The sequence below is a fragment of the Lontra canadensis genome, unplaced genomic scaffold, assembly GCF_010015895.1.
Source record: "Lontra canadensis isolate GAN:19392208 unplaced genomic scaffold, GSC_riverotter_1.0 scaffold75, whole genome shotgun sequence".
Classification (NCBI taxonomy): Eukaryota; Metazoa; Chordata; class Mammalia; order Carnivora; family Mustelidae; genus Lontra; species Lontra canadensis.
Window position 1 is genome coordinate 379,972 of NW_022631069.1, and position 19,517 is coordinate 399,488.

The 19,517-nt window shown below is 44.2% G+C and overlaps 1 protein-coding gene across 17 annotated transcripts in view; it reads right to left on the reverse strand.

The window, feature by feature from the left end:
* The window catches only part of PDE4DIP (phosphodiesterase 4D interacting protein), a 206,668-nt gene that overhangs the window by 25,037 nt on the left and 162,114 nt on the right, over positions 1–19,517 (reverse strand). For 16 of the 17 annotated variants that reach the window (XM_032881284.1, XM_032881287.1, XM_032881291.1 and 13 more), the window contains 7 exons: positions 17,068–17,153; positions 11,495–11,727; positions 7,934–8,369; positions 6,877–7,069; positions 3,681–3,797; positions 2,551–3,061; positions 715–950 (listed from right to left, as the gene is read on the reverse strand). In XM_032881284.1, coding sequence (XP_032737175.1) covers positions 715–950; positions 2,551–3,061; positions 3,681–3,797; positions 6,877–7,069; positions 7,934–8,369; positions 11,495–11,727; positions 17,068–17,153 — 1,812 coding nt within the window. Of the gene's footprint in view, positions 1–714; positions 951–2,550; positions 3,062–3,680; positions 3,798–6,876; positions 7,070–7,933; positions 8,370–11,494; positions 11,728–16,671; positions 16,792–17,067; positions 17,154–19,517 lie in introns of those variants that run through there. The other variant, XM_032881295.1, reaches the window with a different exon arrangement.

Consider the following 19,517-nt stretch of genomic DNA (forward strand, 5'->3'; position numbering starts at 1 on the left):
GCCACAGACTCACTCCCAGATGCATGCTCTGTGTCCCATCACAGCATTCTTGGAGAGCCCACTCTTGCTCTGGGAGATGACAAACCGTCCTGTCCCACCTCTGCACCTGCCAACAGTGTGTGGAATGGTTGGCCCCCAAGACTGATCCCGCTATCTCTTGGTACTCTCAGGAAATGTCTTCTAAGTAAAGAACTCCAATAATAACCCATATTCCTAGCCCTTGCACTATGACATTCAGTGCCCAAACCACGTCCAAAGGACAGGGTGCTTTAACTATACTGGAATTATATTCATGTATGACACCGTGTGATAAACAAAGAGACGCTGAAAGGCTAAACCATTGCCCAAAGCAAATTAATGGCGCCATCCAGGCCACCACTGGGGTCTTGCAATTCTCAGGTCAGGTTCTTTTCACTATGATGACATCCTCCGATCTCTTCTCCCTTTCTCCCCCTTAGCACTGGATGGACACAACATGCCTCCCTAAAGGTCACTTGCCATGAGTGCTCCAGTTTTTACCATTGCAATCATGACCTCCGAATCCTGTGTTTCTCCTCAGTGTTCCCCACCAACCAGTCCTGATCCTGTAATGGCCCCAGGAAATGAAATGGAACAGGACCTGGGTTAAAAGACTGTGGTGAAGGTGTGGTGGCCACCTGGGCCTGGGGCTATGGGAGTGACCGAGTGTGTGCCAAAGCCCTGTGGCCAACTTACTGGTGCTGAGTTTGCTGGTAAGCCTCTCTGTCAGCTGGCTTCCCTGGGCAAGTTGCTCTCGGAAGCTCTGCCCCAGGTAGTAGTCAATGTCATTGCTCCTAAGAAGGTCCTCAAAAGATTTTACTGTATCTTTCGCATGCTGGGTGAGAAGGTAACAGATGCCTCTCCCTTCTCGTATCTTCTGGCGTAGGTATGACAGCTCTCGGGCCTGATCCTGAATCAGGGAATCATATTTCCTAATACAGGAGAGAAGAGGAAAAAGTAAGAATGAAAAGGAGTGAATGTGAAATTACGGGCCTTTGGTAGAGATTTCTGTGAGAACATTTCAAAGGAGCTCCCCAGGGTGAATTCTGGCACAGAAACCGAAGTATATAAGAGTAAATCCCACTCTGATACATGATGTCAGCTTAGCAATTTAGTGGTTCTTACAATGTTTTGTGCATATTAGCCTTATGTCCAGGAGAATCGTAGGTCCTGTGGAGGTAAATATGGTGCCCAATTTTACATTCTTCATAGGACTAGTAGAGTGTAGATTCACAGCTGATACTCAAGAAACACTAAATGTATTTATTGAGTAGATATTCAATAGACATAATAAATAAAAATAAGTTCGTGACTAGAATCACTTAATCCTGGGACACCTGGCTGGCTGGCTCAGTAAGAAGAGCTCACAACTCTTGATGACGGGGTCAGGAGTTCAAGCCCCATGTTGGGTGGAGACATTATGTAAAATAAATAAATACATAAACTTGGGGGGGAAAAGGAATCACTTAATCCTAATTCTAGATAAGATCTTTCATTTCTATTCTATTCTATTCTATTCTATTCTATTCTATTTGGAAGATCATCTCTATTATGGCAGACTGTTTTGCCAAGATGGCCATTACATTCCTGTTCCACATGTTGTTTTGCCAATGTGCCTTTGCTCCTTCTCTCATTGGCAGGTAGATGCTGTTCTCCACCTCCTTAAATCTGGGCAAGCTCTGTGAGCACTGTGACTGAGGTAATAAGGGAAGCAACACTGTGCTAAGTCCAGGAGTAGCTCTGAACTGTCCTGGCAACTTCTACTTCCACTCTGTTGGAAGCCAGCTGCCATGCAGAAGTGGAACAACCTAAGACCACTTGAGAGACCCACCCCAAGAAGAAAGACCCTGGAAGACAAGAAGCCAAGGGGGGAAAGAGAGAAGGCAAGGACCATCATATCACCAGACACGTGAAGCCATCGGATGGCTGCCCCAGGAGAGACCCCCAAGCAACAGCCACCTGCTGAGCCCTGTAAATCCACATAAATTATTGTTTGAGGCCACTAAGCTTTTGCATGGTTTGCTACTCACTGCAGATAACAAGGACAGATACCCAGTGTCTTCCAACACAAAATATTGTATTCCAACACAAAGTCGTACAGAGAGCTTAATACATGTTAGGCAATTTTGATTGCTTGTACTAATTCATTTAAACCCAGTAACCTCCTGTTGAGATAGGTTCTCTTACTCTCCTCATTTAATAGGTAAGGAAAGAGCCCAGAAAATCTAAATAAGTTGAACAGCTAGAAAGTGCCAGAGCTAGGATTCAGACCCAGGCAATCTGACTTCAGTCTTCCTACTACACCATATATCCAGTAGCTTTACTAATAGATTCCTGAGAGGAAATCCCAGAGACCTGGTGTCTCCCAAGCAGGGCCTACTGACCTTTCTTTGCATCTAGGCCTAGCCTTGAAGTAGGCACTCTTCTGATCGCCTTATTGGGTTCTCTCTTCTACCTGCCTGGGCTAGCCCACCTCCAACACAAACTTAGACATTTTCAATCCTATCAGGGTCCAGAGATTGTCCCTCTTACCCAGGCCAGGAGGCTGATCTCAGTTCCTCTGCCAGCTTCCCTTCCACTCCAGTTTTCGGGAGCTGGGCCTCTAGCTGGGACACTCTCTGGATCAGACTCTCCAGATCCTTTTTAGCCTGAAGCCCTGGGGGGTAGAAAGCCCCAGTGCCATCAGACAGCCACCCCTCATCCTCATCAGTGACACTGTGAGGTGAAGATCCCTCGAGGGTGTCAACGGCCTTCAGCTTTCGCGGTCTCTCCAGACTAGATGAATAATCACTTGTAACTGAGAGAGACCGGACCCGGCTCTTGAGGTTCTGGATTATCTTGTTGGCATTCTGCAGCTGGGACTTCAGGTCTCTGATGTCCTTCTGCAGGAGAGAGATGTCTTCCGACTTTCCATATGCACAGAACTCCTCCTGCTTCCCTCGAGAGCTCTCCAAGGGCTTCTTCCCTGGGAGGCTAGCCGCTGAGGAAGGCAGGTGCCCCTCCGTCAGGGCTGTTTCCCTGAGGCTGTCGTGTTCCTCACACTCTGAGAAGAGACAAAGACATCTTCATGAATAAAGCTACATGTGCTGCTGAGGCTTGGAGGCAGCTCTGGTGCCGGGGACAGGAATCACTAGAGTGAAAGTTGAGGCGGTACTTTATTCAGCCCCATGCTTTAACCAGCATTCAGACATGACATTTCCACCCATTCAACAGCCCTGCTGGTCAGGAACCAGGTGCAGTCACCTTCCACTGCCCTGAGAGTTTTCTTTTCTCAATTTCAGTTTGGTGGGTGTACCTATAGTCAAAGTCCTTCTAGGATGGAAAAACATATTTTTTAGCTTAGGGTTTACATGTCTCCACAAGCTCATCTGGTCTCTTCTTTAAAAAGTAAGCCTTAGATGATCATCAGTTGGACAAAACTTTCCTTCTTTTAATCAACAGCAGTATGTTGGAAACTAATTAGAGACATTCCCACTCACACTCAGCCTCGTGTTGGATAAGAGTTCTCTGCCAAACTTCCTGTGCCTCATTGGTCTTCGGTCCCCTTCTGTCTACCATACCCCTCGGCCCTACTCCTCATTAGGTGTGGGACTGGCCAGCAGCTCCCGGATGGGAAGGCCGACTCCAGGGAGGCCAGGTGAGCCCTGCCCTTGTGTTCATACCAGGACTGGTGCTCTCCTCCCGCTCAGCTTCATTCTCACTTCGGCCGCAGGTCTCATAGCCCAGATCCTGGAGGTCCACCTGCACCTGCTTGCTGTCCTGCTTCACCAAGGATTCACCTGCTCAGGAAGAGACAGAGAGTGTCACAGAGGCTCTCAGAATGTCCCACGTACCCCCTCCACCTCAGGGGCACGTGCCCTAGACCTCAGGGGGCAGGGAGTTTACAGCCAAAGTGAAATGGATGCTTCTTTGGACCCAAGTGGGAGAAGAGACCACTAACTCCAGGCAGGACTTCCTTCTACCAGGATGAGCTCTGTGTGCCACTGGTGATCTCACCTACAACAACTGAGGCTTTGTGGGGACCAGATATCTTAATGTTGGGTATTATATATATTATCATTCCTAGAAGCCCCCATGAAACTAGCAAGTGCTTTATCCACAGAGGCTCAGTAAATATGTGAATGGGGCTGAACGAATTTAGAGTCCAAAAACATCGAGATCCATGCAGTTCTATAAGACAGCTACTAGCCCACAGCAAATATCATCCTCAATGGGGCTCACAGCCTTCCTGTTGAGATCAGGAACACAACAAGGATGCCCACTCTCACCACTCGTGTTCAACATAGTATTAGAAGTTCTAGCAACAGCAATCAGACAACAAAGAGAAATAAAAGGTATTCAGATTGGCAAGGAAGAAGTCAAACTCTCTCTCTTCGCAGATGACAGGATACTTTATATGGAAAACCCAAAAGACTCCACCCCCAAACTACCAGAACTCATACAGCAATTCAGTAACGTGGCAGGATACAAAGTCAATGTACAGAAATCAGTGGCTTTCTTATACACTAACAGTGAAAATACAGAAAGGGAAATTAAAGAATTAATTCCATTTACTATAGCACCAAGAACCATAAGATACCTGGGAATAAATCTAACCAAAGAGGTAAAGGATCTATACTCGAGGAACTACAGAACACTCATGAAAGGAATCAAAGAAGACACAAAAGGATGGAAGACCATTCCATGCTCATGGATCAGAAAAATAAACGTTGCAAAAATGTCTATACTGCCTAGAGCAATCTATACTTTCAATGCCATTCCAATTAAAATTCCACCAGCATTTTTCAAAGAGCTAGAGCAAACAATCCTAAAATTTGTATGGAATCAGAAGAGATGCCAAATTGCTAAGGAAATGTTGAAAAAGAAAAACAAAACTGGGGGCATCACGTTGCCTGATTTCAAGCTCTACTACAAAGCTGTGATCACCAAGACAGCATGGTCCTGGCATAAAAACAGACACATAGACCAGTGGAACAGAGTAAAGAGCCCAGATATGGACCCTCAACTCTATGGTCAGATAATCTTCGACAAAGCAAGAAAAAATATGCAGTAGAAAAAAGACAGTCTCTTCAATAAATGGTGCTGGGAAACTTGGGCAGCTATATGCAGAAGAATGAAACTCGACCATTCTCTTACACCATACACAAAGATAAACTCGAAATGGATGAAAGACCTCAACATGAGGCAGGAATCCATCAGAATCATAGAGGAGAACATAGGCAGTAACCTCTTCAATATCAGCCACAGCAACTTCTTTCAAGATATGTCTCCAAAGGCAAAGGAAATAAAAGCGAAAATGAATTTTTGGGACTTCATCAAGATCAAAAGCTTCTGCACAGCAAAGGAAACAGTCAACGAAACAAAGAGGCAACCCACAGAATGGGAGAAGATATTCGCAAATGACAGTACAGACAAAAGGCTGATATCCAGGATCTGTAAAGAACTTCTCAAACTCAATAGACACAAAACAGATAATCATGTCAAAAAATGGGCAGAAGACATGAACAGACACTTCTCCAATGAAGACTACAAATGGCTAAGAGACACATGAAAAAATGTTCATCATCACTAGCCATCAGGGAGAATGAAATAAAAACCACATTGAGATACCACCTTACACCAGTTAGAATGGCCAAAATTAACATGACAGTAAATAATGTGTGTTGGAGAGGATGTGGAGAAAGGGGAACCCTCTTACACTGTTGGTGGGAATGCAAGTCGGTGCAGCCACTTTGGAAAACAGTGTGGAGATTCCTCAAGAAATTAAAAATAGAGCTTCCCTATGACCCTAAATTGCACTACTGGGTATTTACCTCAACGATACAGGTGTAGTGAAAAGAAGGGCCACCTGTACCACAATGGTCATAGCAGCAATGGCCACAGTCACCAAACTGTGGGAAGAACTAAGATGCCCTTCAATGGACGAATGGATAAGAAAGATGTGGTCCATATACACTATGGAGTATTATGCCTCCATCAGAAAGGAAGAATGCCTAATTTTTGTATCAACATGGATGGGACTGGAAGAGATTATGCTGAGTGAAATAAGTTTAAGCAGAGGGAGTCAATTATCATATGGTTTCATTTATTTGTGGAGCATAAGAAAAACATGGAGGACATGGGGAGATGTAGAGGAGAAGGGAGTTGGGGGAAATTGGAGGGGGAGACAAACCATGAGAGACTATGGACTCTGAAAAACAATCTGAGGGTTTGGAAGGTGCGGGCGGTAGGAAGTGGGGTGAGCCTGGTGGTAGGTATTATGGAGGGCACATGTTGCATGGAACACTGGTTGTGGTACATAAACAATGAATTCTGGTACACTGAAAAGAAATTTAAAAAATAAAAAATTTTTTAAAAATTAAAATTAAAATTAAAAAGAGATAGCTACTAGCCAAACGTGACTACTTCATATTAAATTAATTAAAAGTAAACAAAATTCTGAAGCTGAACTAGACACATCTTATGTGCTCCATAAGCATTTCAATCACCTTAGGAAGTTCTAGGAGAAAGCATGGATTCTAAACCAACGGTGATGGTATATTTTTGAAGAATATGATTTGGTGCCAAGAGAGGAGGAAAAAAACTATCAGTATATGTTGAGAGATGTAAAGCACTTTGCTGACTATAGCAGAAATCAGCAAACCTAGGTGTTAGCCCATTTCTTCCCTATATGCTCACTGCAAACTTGCTTTGTTTTTTATTCTTCTCTGCCAGGTGTGAAAACTGAAGTTAAATAACCATTTCCACAATTCTAGGACCCTGGTCGGGATTTAATTTGTTTTGATGCTGGGGAAGAAAAGGGAAGTCTACAAGAAGCACATAGACAGATGTTTTAGTGATGGTGAACCTAAGACTTACTAAGCATGATTCTGTATTTCTCCAGCTGGTTGGCCTGGGCAAAGACCGTGGCTTCTGATATCAGCAGCTTCTCCTGGAGGTCCTGGTAGCGTTGTCTGCACTGGGCCAGCTGGGAGCGCAGGTGCTTGGTGGATCCAGGAAGGCTAAATTCTGATGGAGTCCCAGGGTCTTGGGCCTGGGGCCGGTTATCCAGCTGTGAAAAGAGCCAGCATAGGGACCAGGCAGTAACAGTCCTGAGCAGTCCTGGCCCCTTCCCTTTCTGACCCCCCGAGGACTATATTCATGGGTTTGTTCCAGCATTCCTCAAGCCCTTTGGTAGTGGCTTGCTTTCCAGCTCCAAGCTCCTGCAGAGCTAGGATAATGTTTTATTCATCTCTGTATTTTCAGCCCAAAGTACAGTGCCACTAGAGCCTACTGAGGGGCTCTCAGTAAAGGTTGGTTCAGCAGTTAAAGAGAGGGGGGTAGAAACCTCTCCTCATCTATCCTCATGCTCCTGTCCCAGCCTTGTCCTCCACTCCCCCCACCCCGAATCCTCTCTAGTCTCCATTTACTCAATAGTCAGCAAAGCCCCTCCTCTTAGGAGGATCCCAACAGCCCAATCCTGTGGCCCATGAACAGACACCTGGGATGGGTGATGAAAATGGCAGTGATATGGAGAGATGTCATTACACACCACTTGTTGGGGCTGCCTTAAGTCCCAAGCGTCCCTATATGGCATCCTATTGAAATGACCTGTTTTATGCCATCTTTCCCCACCACACTGCAGACTTATGGGCAGAGACCAGGTCTTTCTGCCTGCTGCCCAATGCCTAGTGTGCCATCTGGAAAATGAAACACTATTTATGAAAAATTAATTACCCAAGTAATGTTTGTGAGACAATGTTGTAAAAGCTTTTCCAAAGGCTGAATGTGTGAGGAATATTATTACCACTGCTTGGGGGGCAAAGAAGCCCTTCCCTCAGTCCTTCTGACCCATGGAGCAGAACTGTTTTAGGTAAAAACTGTTAGCTCCAGGCCTTCTCCACAGGTCTCTATTTCCATCTAAACCCACACTTACTTGGTGGCTGTCCACGGCGAGGGCAGCCCCAAGGTCAAGACTCTGGGGTCTGGGGCAGGGCCTTATGGTCACGTGCTCCTCTTCCTGGCATTGGGGCTTCTCAGGAGAACAGACCAGTTCTATGTTCATTCTGTCGATCTCCCGGACCAGGCGTGCAAGGAGCTCTGGGCTAAGCTTATTATTCCCATCCTTGCTGCTCAGCACGATCTGTTCTTTGAGGAGACTGATGATGTTGTGGGCATTCTTCAGTTTTCCCTGGAGCTTTCTGAATTCAGCCTGAAGGCTATTCTCATTCAGACCCCCTCTGGCTACCACAGTTTCCACTGCCATCTCGCCCTTCTCCTTGTCTTCCTCGATCTCCCATCCGTCAGACATTGCTTCTCCCATCTGCTCTTTCAGCTCTGCATTCTCAAGGCAAAGGCTCAGCATGGTGTTCCTGCAGGAAACACACACACACACCATGAGGGGGTGGCTCCTCTCTCAGCCTCAGTTCCTGTAGCCCCCATCTCAGCCCAGCAGAGACTCAGAGACACCCCAAAGCAGGAAGCCACCTCAGAGACAGACAAGGGCTCCCTTATTGGATAGACTCAGGAGTAGAGACTCCCGCATTACCACAGCTACTTGGTGGCAACACAGTCCCTAAAAATCTTGGACTCAACACACATGATCTAGTTGTCTTTACCCTGGTCATCTAGCCTCATGTTCTTTTTTTTTTTTTTAAGATTTTATTTATTTGAGATAGAGAATGAGAGCATAAGTAGTGGCAGAGGCAGAAGGAGAGGAAGAGGGAGAAGCAGGTTCCCCGCTGAGCAGGGAGCTGGATGCGGTACTTGATCCCAGAACCTGGGATCATGGCCCAAGTCAAAAGCGGATGCTGAGCTGACTAAGCTACCAGGCGCCCGCTCAGCCTCATGTTCTACTATTCTCTGGAATAAACAACGGTACTTAAAGTGTTAAGAAAAAAAAGAATAAGAAAGACCTTTCCTGGGACAAATTTATTATGGGTTCTATAATTCTATTAATTATCATTGGTCAGTTTTCAACCACTGGATGAGAAATTGGGACCTAGGAAAACAAGAAATAAATAATACCAATCAGAACTACCATCAAATGTACTTCTGTAATTATTTGCTTTACGTCTGGCTCTTCCAATAGATCATCTTCATGAGGTCAGGGACTCTTCCTATCCTGTTCACCCTGTATCCCCAGAGCCTCCACAGTGCCTGCCACATAAAACATGATACTTGTAGAAGACATAAAATGGATAAACAACTAATTTTCACCAAGACATTCTAGACTCCATCCGTTCTTCACACTGAACCCTTTGCCAGGGTTGGATGGAAGTGTTAAAAAAGAACAACATAATTGCTTTAACAAGGCAATTCATTTAAATAGGCAGTTTGCTTAACCTCTTTGAGCCTCAGTCTCCTGTTACATAAAATAAGGATAACTTGTACCTAGTAGAGCTACTGGATGCTTAAATGGAATTGCATATATGCTCTAGTCAGTTCAGGGTCTACAAGAGAGGAGTCATTTTATTCTGCTATACCAGCTGCAGACCTGAAAAGTACTAACATCAAAATTCTATGAGGTACTTGTAAAAAAACAAAACAAAATAACAACAACAAAAACCCACAACTTTAGAGCTAAGGCCTAGGGATCTACATTTTACTTAAGTCCTGCAGGTGATCCATAAGCACACTATATTGAGAACTGCTGACTAAAGGAGGAATGGGAAACTAGTAATTCACACCTGAAGAATTAGCAGTTGGCTCTCCCCCTAGATTGAGTTTTTTAGAATCCCGAACTGGCTGGCTCAGTCAGGAGAGCATGTGACTCTTGATCTCGAGGTTGTGAGTTCAAGCCCCACGGTGAGCAGAGAGATTACTTAAACAACAACTTGTGCTTTCACTTAAGTAGAATTTCACTTCAGTGAAAGAAGTATCATGGGGGCACTTGGATGACTCAGTCAGTTAAGCACCTGACTCTTGATTTCAGCTCAGGTCATGATCTCAGGGCTGTGAGACTGAGCCCCACATCAGGCTCTGCACCAGGCATAGAGGCTGTTCAAGATTCTCTCTCTCTTCTCCTTCCAACCCTCCACCTCCTTGTGCATATACTCTCACACTTACTCTCTCTTTCTCTCTAAAAAAAAAAAAAAAAAAAAAAAGAAAGAAAGAAAAGAAAAAGGGGTGTTTGGGTGGCTCAGTCCCTTAAGTGTCTGCCTTTGGCTCAGGTCATGATCCCAGGGTCCTCAGATCAAGCCCTGCATTGGGCTCCCTGCTCAACAGAGAGCCTGCTCTCCCTCCCCCTCTGCCTACTGCTCTATCTACTTGTGCTTTCTCTGTATATCTCTATCAAATAAATAAATAAAAATCTTTTTTTTTTTTAAAAGGAAGGAATATCACAATTCAGAGTAAAAGAACCAGCATGAAGGATGATCACAAGAATATTTCCAAGACTTCTAAAAAGTATATAGCATAGAAGAAAAGACTTAGATATTAAAAATTCAGAGGCAGGGGTCTAGCCACGGACTAATATGCAACTTTGAGCAAGCTGCTAGAACATTTTAGACTGGGGTTTCCTTGACTATGAAATAAGGATTAGGCTAGATGCCAAGGTCCTCTTCAGCACTAATATTATTCTATGACTTGGGGATGTTTAAATGGCACATAATAGGCAGGAAAATTATAGGGCATGAATTAGAAATTGTACAACCGCACTGCTGTGTTCTAAACAACAGGCACCATGATGATTATGACCCTCAGGGTTGAACAAATGAATGGATTAGTCCTACATTATCAGTCTGTTCCCTAAGCATCTTTTGAAAAATGCCATGAAAAACAGAGTGGCCAGGGGCACCTGGGTGGCTCAGCTAAGTGTCTGCCGTAGGCTAAGGTCATGATCCCAGGATGCTGGGAACAAACCCCGTGTCAGGCTCGTTGCTTAGCAGGGAGTCTGCTTCTCCCTCTCCTCCCCACCTGTGCTCTCTATCTCTGTCTCTCTCTCAAATAAATAAACAAAATATTTTAAAAAACCCCACGGTGGTCAGTCTAACCAATGAATCAGCTACATACCACTTCTATAAAGCTAACAAAACAGCAGAGATTGTTAAAAGTGCTATTCCATGATTTAGGGATTCATGCCTCTAAGAGAGAGCTGAAGGAAGCAAAGGGGCCCCTGTATACATCATCTTCCCTCAGGGACTCTTCTGATTCCACACGCAGCAGTGAAGCATCATGGGTAGTATGACATCCTTCAAAATGTTCCAGTCAATGCAAAAGAGCAATACCTGTCATACACCAGGAGATTTTCACTTGTGACTCTATGGCTAATAATGGGCATTATTACACGGAATTAAGACCAGATTTAAATAATTTGATCACCATTATCTAATATTGAGTTTTCTCTTAAGAATTTGAACCATTAATGCACGGAGCTTGGGATGTGGATCAGAAAGCCCTAAAGCAGCACAAATGCCTTCGTTGCAGCAAGGTGAACTCCCTTGCCTGTGGTGACCTCCCGATGGGCAGCGACCACCTCCTCTGGGTGGTGTCCTACCTGATGTGGGCCACAGAGGAGAATCCTGCTTCCTCAATTTGAGCCTTTAGCTCTTTCAGTTCCCCCTCAGCTCTCCTCTTCTCCTCTAAGTGTTGGTGGATCTCGGCCCTCAGGTGGAGCATTTCCTCCTGAAGACCTCTGTTATTGTCCCCTCCTGCTGAGGAAGGAGGAGGAAGACATACATTCTGGGTCTCCACAGCTGCCAGGCTTTTCTCCAAGGCCACCTTGATGAGCTGAAAGAAAATCATAAAGAAGTTAGGTCATGAGAGATGATCCAAGAGGAACATCAGATTGCAAAGGCAGCCATTAATGGGAACAAAAAAGCCCTAAAATGAGCTCGCCCTAAGGACTTCCTCAGCCATAAGGGCCCTCGAGACTGGTCTGGATGGGGAGGACACGAGAGAGCCAGTGTTCAGAACTGCCGCCATGGGCAGAAGAGCCGCATCCAGATGTGAGAAAAAAAAACACAAGCCCATCATAAATAAAAACCCAATGCAAACAATTGAGGTTTACACAGGACCAGAGTGTGGATGTTGATTTCTTCTCTCCCTGGGGAACCGAATCTCCTGAGAGGCTTCTTACAAAACAGGAAATTTCCTTCACGCCACACTATCCAAGTCCTTGACTATAAAGATCTCAGCTTGAGACACCAGCTCTCAGAGCCTAAGGCCAAGCCTGCACCTCATGCCCTAAAAAGGAAGACTGAGACAGGAGGCACTCAGCCACAGGTAAAACAGCAGCTTAATTTCATTGGCAGCAGGAGAATCACACCCCAAAACTACGGAGAAGTTAAAGTGAGGCCACCTGCCCACTTGTTGCTTATCACTCTTGCGCTGATGCTGACAGGCAAACTATCTTTACAAATATAAGCACCTGAGGAGAAAACAAGGTGGAAAACAACTTCCCAACACCTTTCTATGTTCCGTGGATACTCCTGAAGTTACTCCTCAGTGCGTCAACTCAAGCAGATCGTGTAGCTTTTCCTCAAAGGAGAATTTTTTAAAGACTTTCTTATTGTTCATTTTGGGTTTCTCTCCAGTTTCCCCCACACTCTTAAAAGTAAAAGTATAGAAACCAAAACCTGAGTATGAGAACCCACTCCGTGTATGACTAAGTATTTTTGTGCAAGGGTTTCCTGTCTATCCATCCAATATTAATCTTAATACTAATCTTAATACTTAATACTAATCTTAATATTAATCCCAATGCTATGTTGCTTCTTTCTCCTCTCGGCGACTGCACTTTGGGGTTCTACTTAGTTTCGGGTCTATGTTGACCTCCCAATTTCCCACCTCTGTCCCACAGCTATTTTGGGCTCGTGCTGTTTCTTCTACCTGTATTAACAGTGTGGCTTGTACTTGTTGCTGGTAAATTCGTTCTGGCTATCCAGAATCATTTCTCAATGATCAAAGTCTTCCAAAATATTTTGTGTGCATCTTCATAAATCAAGTAGTAGCCACTCGATTGGGCATGATTTGTAGAATTAATTACATGCTTTATACCTTCATTCAGGTCACAAATATATAGAACAGAACAGGGCCCAGAGCCACTTAAATGGAACAATGACTGACAGAGCTGCTTGGCCTGGCACAAAGCCACAGACTTCTGCTCGTAATGGAGCTCGGTAAGACCTAGGCTGCATGGGTGGAGTTGATTCACAGCATGAATTTGCCAGTAGCACAGCCGTTGAGGTTGCAACGAAAAGAATGAAGAAAGATGCGTAGACACAGCTGCTCATTTCCCAGGCCTTCCTCAGGTTCTGAGCCTGACTTTTGCCTCTCTTGTTCTCCTACTGGGCTCAGTAAGGTTGGCCTATCTCCACATGTGTCACCAAGCACTTGGGACAAAATAAAGGGAGACTGGATAAAACCACTTTTGAAAATTTAGGACCTCAACCCCTCATTTAAACTATGAGATGTTACCTTTCTATATAAACCCTTTTCAACGAACTTAACTAAAATAAACATTGGCAGGGCACCTGGCTGGCGCCGTCAGTTAAGCATCTGCCTTCAGCCTCAGGTCTTGATCTCAGTGTCCTGGGACTGAGTCCCACATTGGGCTTCCTGCTCAGTGGGGAGTCTGCTCCCCCCTCTGCCCCTGTCCCTACTTGTGCTCTCTCTCTCAAATAAATAAATAAAACCTTTAAAAAATAAATAAATAAACATTACCATCAGCTTTGAATATGGGCACTTTATTCTTTGCTAAAACCTAAGTGTTCTTTCTCTTTAAAAATAACAACTCACTTTGGGGCTTCTGGGTGGTTCAGTCAGTCAAGTGTCTGCCTTCTGCTCAGGTCATGATCCCAGGGTTCTGGGATCAAACTCTGCATTGGGCTACCTGCTCAGCAGGGAGTCTGATTGTCCCTCTTCCCCTACCCCCCGCTCGTGCTCTCTCTCTCAAATAAATAAATTTCTTAAAAAATCTCATTTTAACGATATCTTTTTTTTTAAGTGGGCTCCATACCCAGGGAGGAGCACAACATGGGGCCTGAACTCATGACCTGGAGATCAACACCTCAGCTGAGATCAAGACTAGATGCCCAACTAACTGACTGAGCCACCCAGGTGCCCCTTCTATACCTATCTATTTTTAAACTGCCTTCTGAATGCATGTTATCTCTCACTGATTTAAATACACCTAGTTTCTTTGAAAATAAAAAACAAAGAACCACAGAATGTCAATACCAGAAAGGACCTGAAGGTACACCTGGTCTAATTTCCCACTTTAAAATTAGAAAATAGAGCTATCATTTGTTTCCCAGCTAATCTGGGTTCTAGGAGAGGAAGCTAACTTATCTTTAAAATTGAAATGTAAATGCATGAAAAATTACTCCGAATCTAGTTTTTTAATCAGTTTTTCTTGCTCATCTATGGAAAGTTGACATTTCTATATGTTTTCCCAAATAAAACCCCAGGGCTTTCAGTATGTGTGGTGTTAGTATGAGGTCTATTGTTAATTATATCTCGTACAGGATCCTCCCCACTGGCCAGTTCCTAATTCATTTGTTCTATTGCTTCCATGGTATAATTAAACCTCTTTTGTGTGTGCTGGGTTTCCTTTTACCCTACAGAAATTCATATGCAAGTCTGATCTCCTGTTTGAATCACGTTGTTTTGTTTTTACCCTATGACATATTTCACAATGTAAATCAGTTCTCACACATGTGAAAGGCATTAATGATTTTTTTCAAGTTCTTCACATGACATCTACTTTTTTCTCCTTCATTGCATTTGACACTTGATAACTTTTTTCTGTTGCACACATTCAAATGAAGAAAGTCACTGCTTGATTCATTTCATGGGCATTTCCTAGTTATTTATTAGAGACCTTACATTTGCTTGAGAATGAGATTTTGTGGGAGATACCTGGGGAAAATTACCAACATAGCCAGACCTGAGACTTCCAGATGTGAACGAGTCTAAAAATAAGGATGAAGCAACTTGTTTTGGCCAAAAGATAGCTCTTGCCTTGGAAGGAACACAATGTGGGATGTGTTTGTTAGGGGAAGTCTGTGTATACCTGAGGTAGGAAGGTAGCTTGGTGTTGAATAAAGTTTACCTTCCAAGGATATGGCAAAGAGGAACTCAGAGCCTAACTGTAAGAGACTATTTCGCCAGAAAACAGCAAACACAGTTTTGAGAATCTGGACACAAGAGTTATGGCAAAACAAGCTTTATTTATTTGGCAGCCAGACAGTCATGCCCTCAAACTCCAGAAAAGCTGAAGTGAATTCACAATGATTTCATACACCAAGGTTCCTCCTACACAAAACTAGACACTGATTTTCAAGGAAAGGTGATGGAAAGAAAATTATGCTTACCCAAGATATCTCCATCCAGCAGGTATATAAATTTGTCCATCATGAGCCCTATCCAAAGGCTAACAAATAATTCATTAAGTATCTCTGCCTAGCAGTAGGGCAGCCATTGCAAGGGAAATATACTTGCCCCAATGCAAAAGGTTTAGTCCAGGGTTGAACTGACCTTCTCAAAATGTCATCTGGTTATTTGCCCCATGCTAGACTATAGGAAGGAAGGTTGAGGAAGGAATAACTTTAAAAACCAGTTTGCCTACAACTGAGAACTAGAGCGAAGGGCTCACATGACTACTCATAGTTAAGATCGTGTCAATCAGAATCTGGCTGTCTTCACATCCATGTCTCTTGTTCACTTTTTCTGGAGCTAATACTGTCCACAGCAGCAATAACCACATGACCGGCTGATACCCCAATCTAACTCTTAGAATGGACATTTGCTTATCTTGCAGATCCCTCTCTTCTCCCCAGAGTCCCTCAGTGACTTTAAGGAGTGGGAGGCAGAGAGACCTGTCCGGAGAGGCAATGCTGTACATAATTAAAGTCACAAGTATTGGTTAGGAAAACTTAGAAGAAGCTGTTCAAGCAAAGGAAGTGGAATTCATGCAAGAATTTAAGGGAGAAGTAAGGGTCAGGTACAGCTAGAGCAACAAAAAGGGGATCTTGGTAGAAAGGGAAGAAATGGTGTTGAGGACGTGAGGTATCCCAGACAGCTCTCATGTCCTCAAGAGCCAAAGACTATGCCATGTCCAATGAGATTTGAGGAATGCTCATGTAGGTTCTTTTTGTTGGTCTCCTCTTTTTCTTATACAGGAGGTATAGAGGCAGACCCAGAGAGCCTCATTTTCCCAGCAGTTTCTCTAATAGCTCCAAGGAAGCTAAAACTGGAAAAGCCCAGCTACTTCTGCAGAAGGACAGATACCAAATGATCCACTTTCTCCTTAATAACTCAGAGACTCACAGGCACAGTCCATGTAGGAGGTGTGATTGCTAAGTGTCACTGGGCAAGGTGGAGACACACAGGAGTGCCAGTGAGTGCACTGGGATCACTGTCAGTGACTTAATCTCTGAGGTCCAAGGCATTCAACTCTTGAGCTTGTGAACTGCTGGTTACACCTTCAGTGACGGCTGGTATGAACAGTATTTCAGCCCTGGGTACCAAGTTCTGAGGTTTGATAGAGGCTTGCTCTTGAAGTGTCACCTGCTGGTCACTGATGTGTCCCAACCTGGGTGGTCTGTCAGGTTGTCCAACAGACTTCTCTTTTGTGTAACGAGATTGCACCAAGACAGATACCTGCTTTGGAAGCATTTCCGATCCCCTTGGAGGTTCTCAGCACTTTCCTGAAGTGGATCTTGGGCCTGCTACCTCCCCTAGCAGCCCTCCGATGAATTCCTGTCTTCTGTGGTGTGTTTCAGATACAAAAACCCAAAAGGGGAACTGTCCATGTTCTTGTTGTAAGTAAACATTCTTCTGAAGCTAGAGCTATATAGGTGGTACATAGGGGCAAAGGTGGGAAGGAGGAGCAAGAGATAGAAGGAGGGGGGAGAAAAGGTAGATCGGAGAGAAAAGTGGAGTGAGGACAGGGGTTGGCTGGCAACATGGCTGGGAAGATCAGGGAGGGTGGAAAGAAGACTGGGAAGTGGTTTTTATAAAAAGGTAGCTTCTTACTCTAGGCTTACAAGGCCTGCAGGAGACTACCAGACCCCAAAGGGCTATGAGCCTGCCACCCTGGGAACCCAGAACCTGACTTGGACTTACTTGCTGGTTACTGTGTGCAGCTTCCTCCTCGATGCTGTCTGTGAACTCGGTGCTTGCGTCTTCAGTATCATCCCCTGCAGCCGCACCTGGAAGTGAGTCCAGAAGAGAAAGGTGATTCCCTTCACAGGTGGCTTTCAGACAGCAGCTAAAATTACACTTTTTGCCATCTGCCTCTGATTTCTTCCTTTCCCCCATATGCATGGCCCCTAGCCAGCAGGGCTGAAGGTGGAACCACTGTACCAAATCTGCAGAAAAGACTTATATCACTGATACTTTCTAATATTTAAGCTTAAGACTTAAAACATTCACTGACTTTGACTGCACGGACCTGTACCTAAGGAGCTGGCTGTTAGATAGAGTGGTTACCCCCTCACCTATTTCCAGAAAGCCTGAACTATTTCCTGTCCTGCCAACCTGGCTATGTAACAACTTTGTCTTTTGAAACATGGGCCCAACATGACTAACTTTTTCCCCACCATCAAGTATTGAGAGGGTCCCTGATTTCCTAGGGATTAAGGGAGACCTGCTTTTCTCATCCTTTTCCATATCTGGGATCATGGAGTGACCATACCTCTGAGGAACACCCCTCTAGGGACTGTGTATTCTGCAGAAGCTCAGGACCAGTCAAGACTCAAGGTACAGAATAGTTTTGGTGTTTCCTAATTCCTTCCTTTATCCTCCCCTTCTCTCTCAAACTCTTGTTCAATGCCCCCAGCATCTTTTGCCTGAAGGGTTTCTTATAGTTCTTCTACTTCCAAGTGAGTTTTAATACATTCTTTTGTTTCTTAAAAATGGACACAGTCATCCGAGGACACAAACATCCATGTCTTGCACTAAGGGAGGAACAATAGCTGCAGTTTGTGGTCTGGGCAGAGATCTGAAACACTGTTGACTAATAGAACTTTTTGTAATTCTATGCATGTGCTGCCCAATACAGTAGACACATGTGGTTACTGAGCACTCAAAATGGGCTAAGGTGGTTGAGGAACTAATTTTTTTTTATTTAATTCAAATTTAAATTCAGCTAGGCACACAGGGCTCATGGACACCATATTGGACCGAACAGAGCTAGGGCATTTCTTCCTCTCCATATCTGTTATAATAAAAGACTGTCCATCCAATTTTAGATTAAGACTTGTGGCCCACATTACTGATTTCTTCTAAAGTTGGGAGAATTTATGATGGTTAATTCATTTTAACACCAAAGAAAATCTACCATAACACTCCCCATGTCTACAGAACAGGTCTTATAGAAACTGCCTAAGTTAGAGAAACCTGAGATGTCATTCTGATTCTGGCCTCAGCAACCAACCTATTAAAACTCCTCTTATGGCCACCGAGGAACCTGTCCCTAAAAGAGATTAGGTGGTTTGTCCACGGTTACACAGATAGTCCTGACAAGAGCTGTGTCAAGAAGTCAGGTCTCCGGACTTTCAGACAGAGGCAACTTCTGGTGACAAATCAGCTCTTTATCTTTGCTTCTTCCTCCAAGACCAAAGAACCTGCTCCTGAGCTCAGACATCCATGGATAAATAATGAGCATCCACTATCCTCTCTGCAGATAAGGTGAACAGGACCATCTCACACCTTCATTCCATCTCTTGTCATCTGCAAGTTCATGCCAGAGTATTTGCAATGACCCAGGCCAATCTTATTAAAGTACTAGAAGGTAGTAAGTATGTTGCCCTAACAACCTAATCTTATGACTCATTCCATGAATGTTGTATTAAGGTTGGACCAAGTTCCTGTGCCCTGTTCAATAATGTCCTACCTACAAGAGGTAACTCCACCACTCAGATTGTTAGGGATTCCTTGACAGATGTTGTGCAAGAGGGATTTCCAATACTTACTCTTTCAAACCAGACCCAGAACCATCTCATTCACAATAGTAGCTGCAGAGAGATGGATGAAGATACTCCCTAAGCTTTGGCAACTGAAATCCAGGATGCTAATTCACTTGTGGACATCCATATCTTACTATGCTTATTTTGGAAAATCATTCCCTGTACAACAGTAGAGATCAGAATCTTTTATTTTTTCTTTGTAAAGGAAATGAATGTCCCACTCAATGACAGATTAAGAAAACATGGTTCTCACATTGTTTCTCCTCTGAGCTTCGGGCTAGAGAATGTTCCTGTGGTTGAAGAAAGCTCAGCTGGATGAGTTGAACTCATCTCCATTGTTTTTCTTGGGGGCTTGTGTGGCCATGCTGCCCCACATCCCAGGGGGATTCCTGGGCTAGGTTGCAGGAGTAAGGTTGAGGGACGATTGGAGAAAGTGACTGTCACTGGTCTTGAAGGCTTTCATCTCACATGTTCTGTCCTCCACTTACCTTTGCTGGCCTTTCTGATGCCATGCCTGCATTTTTAGGTAATGTTCTCTCTGTAATTCACTCAGGGTCACAATACCACGGTTTTGACTTCATCAGGAGTTAAAAGGAGACAAAGTAA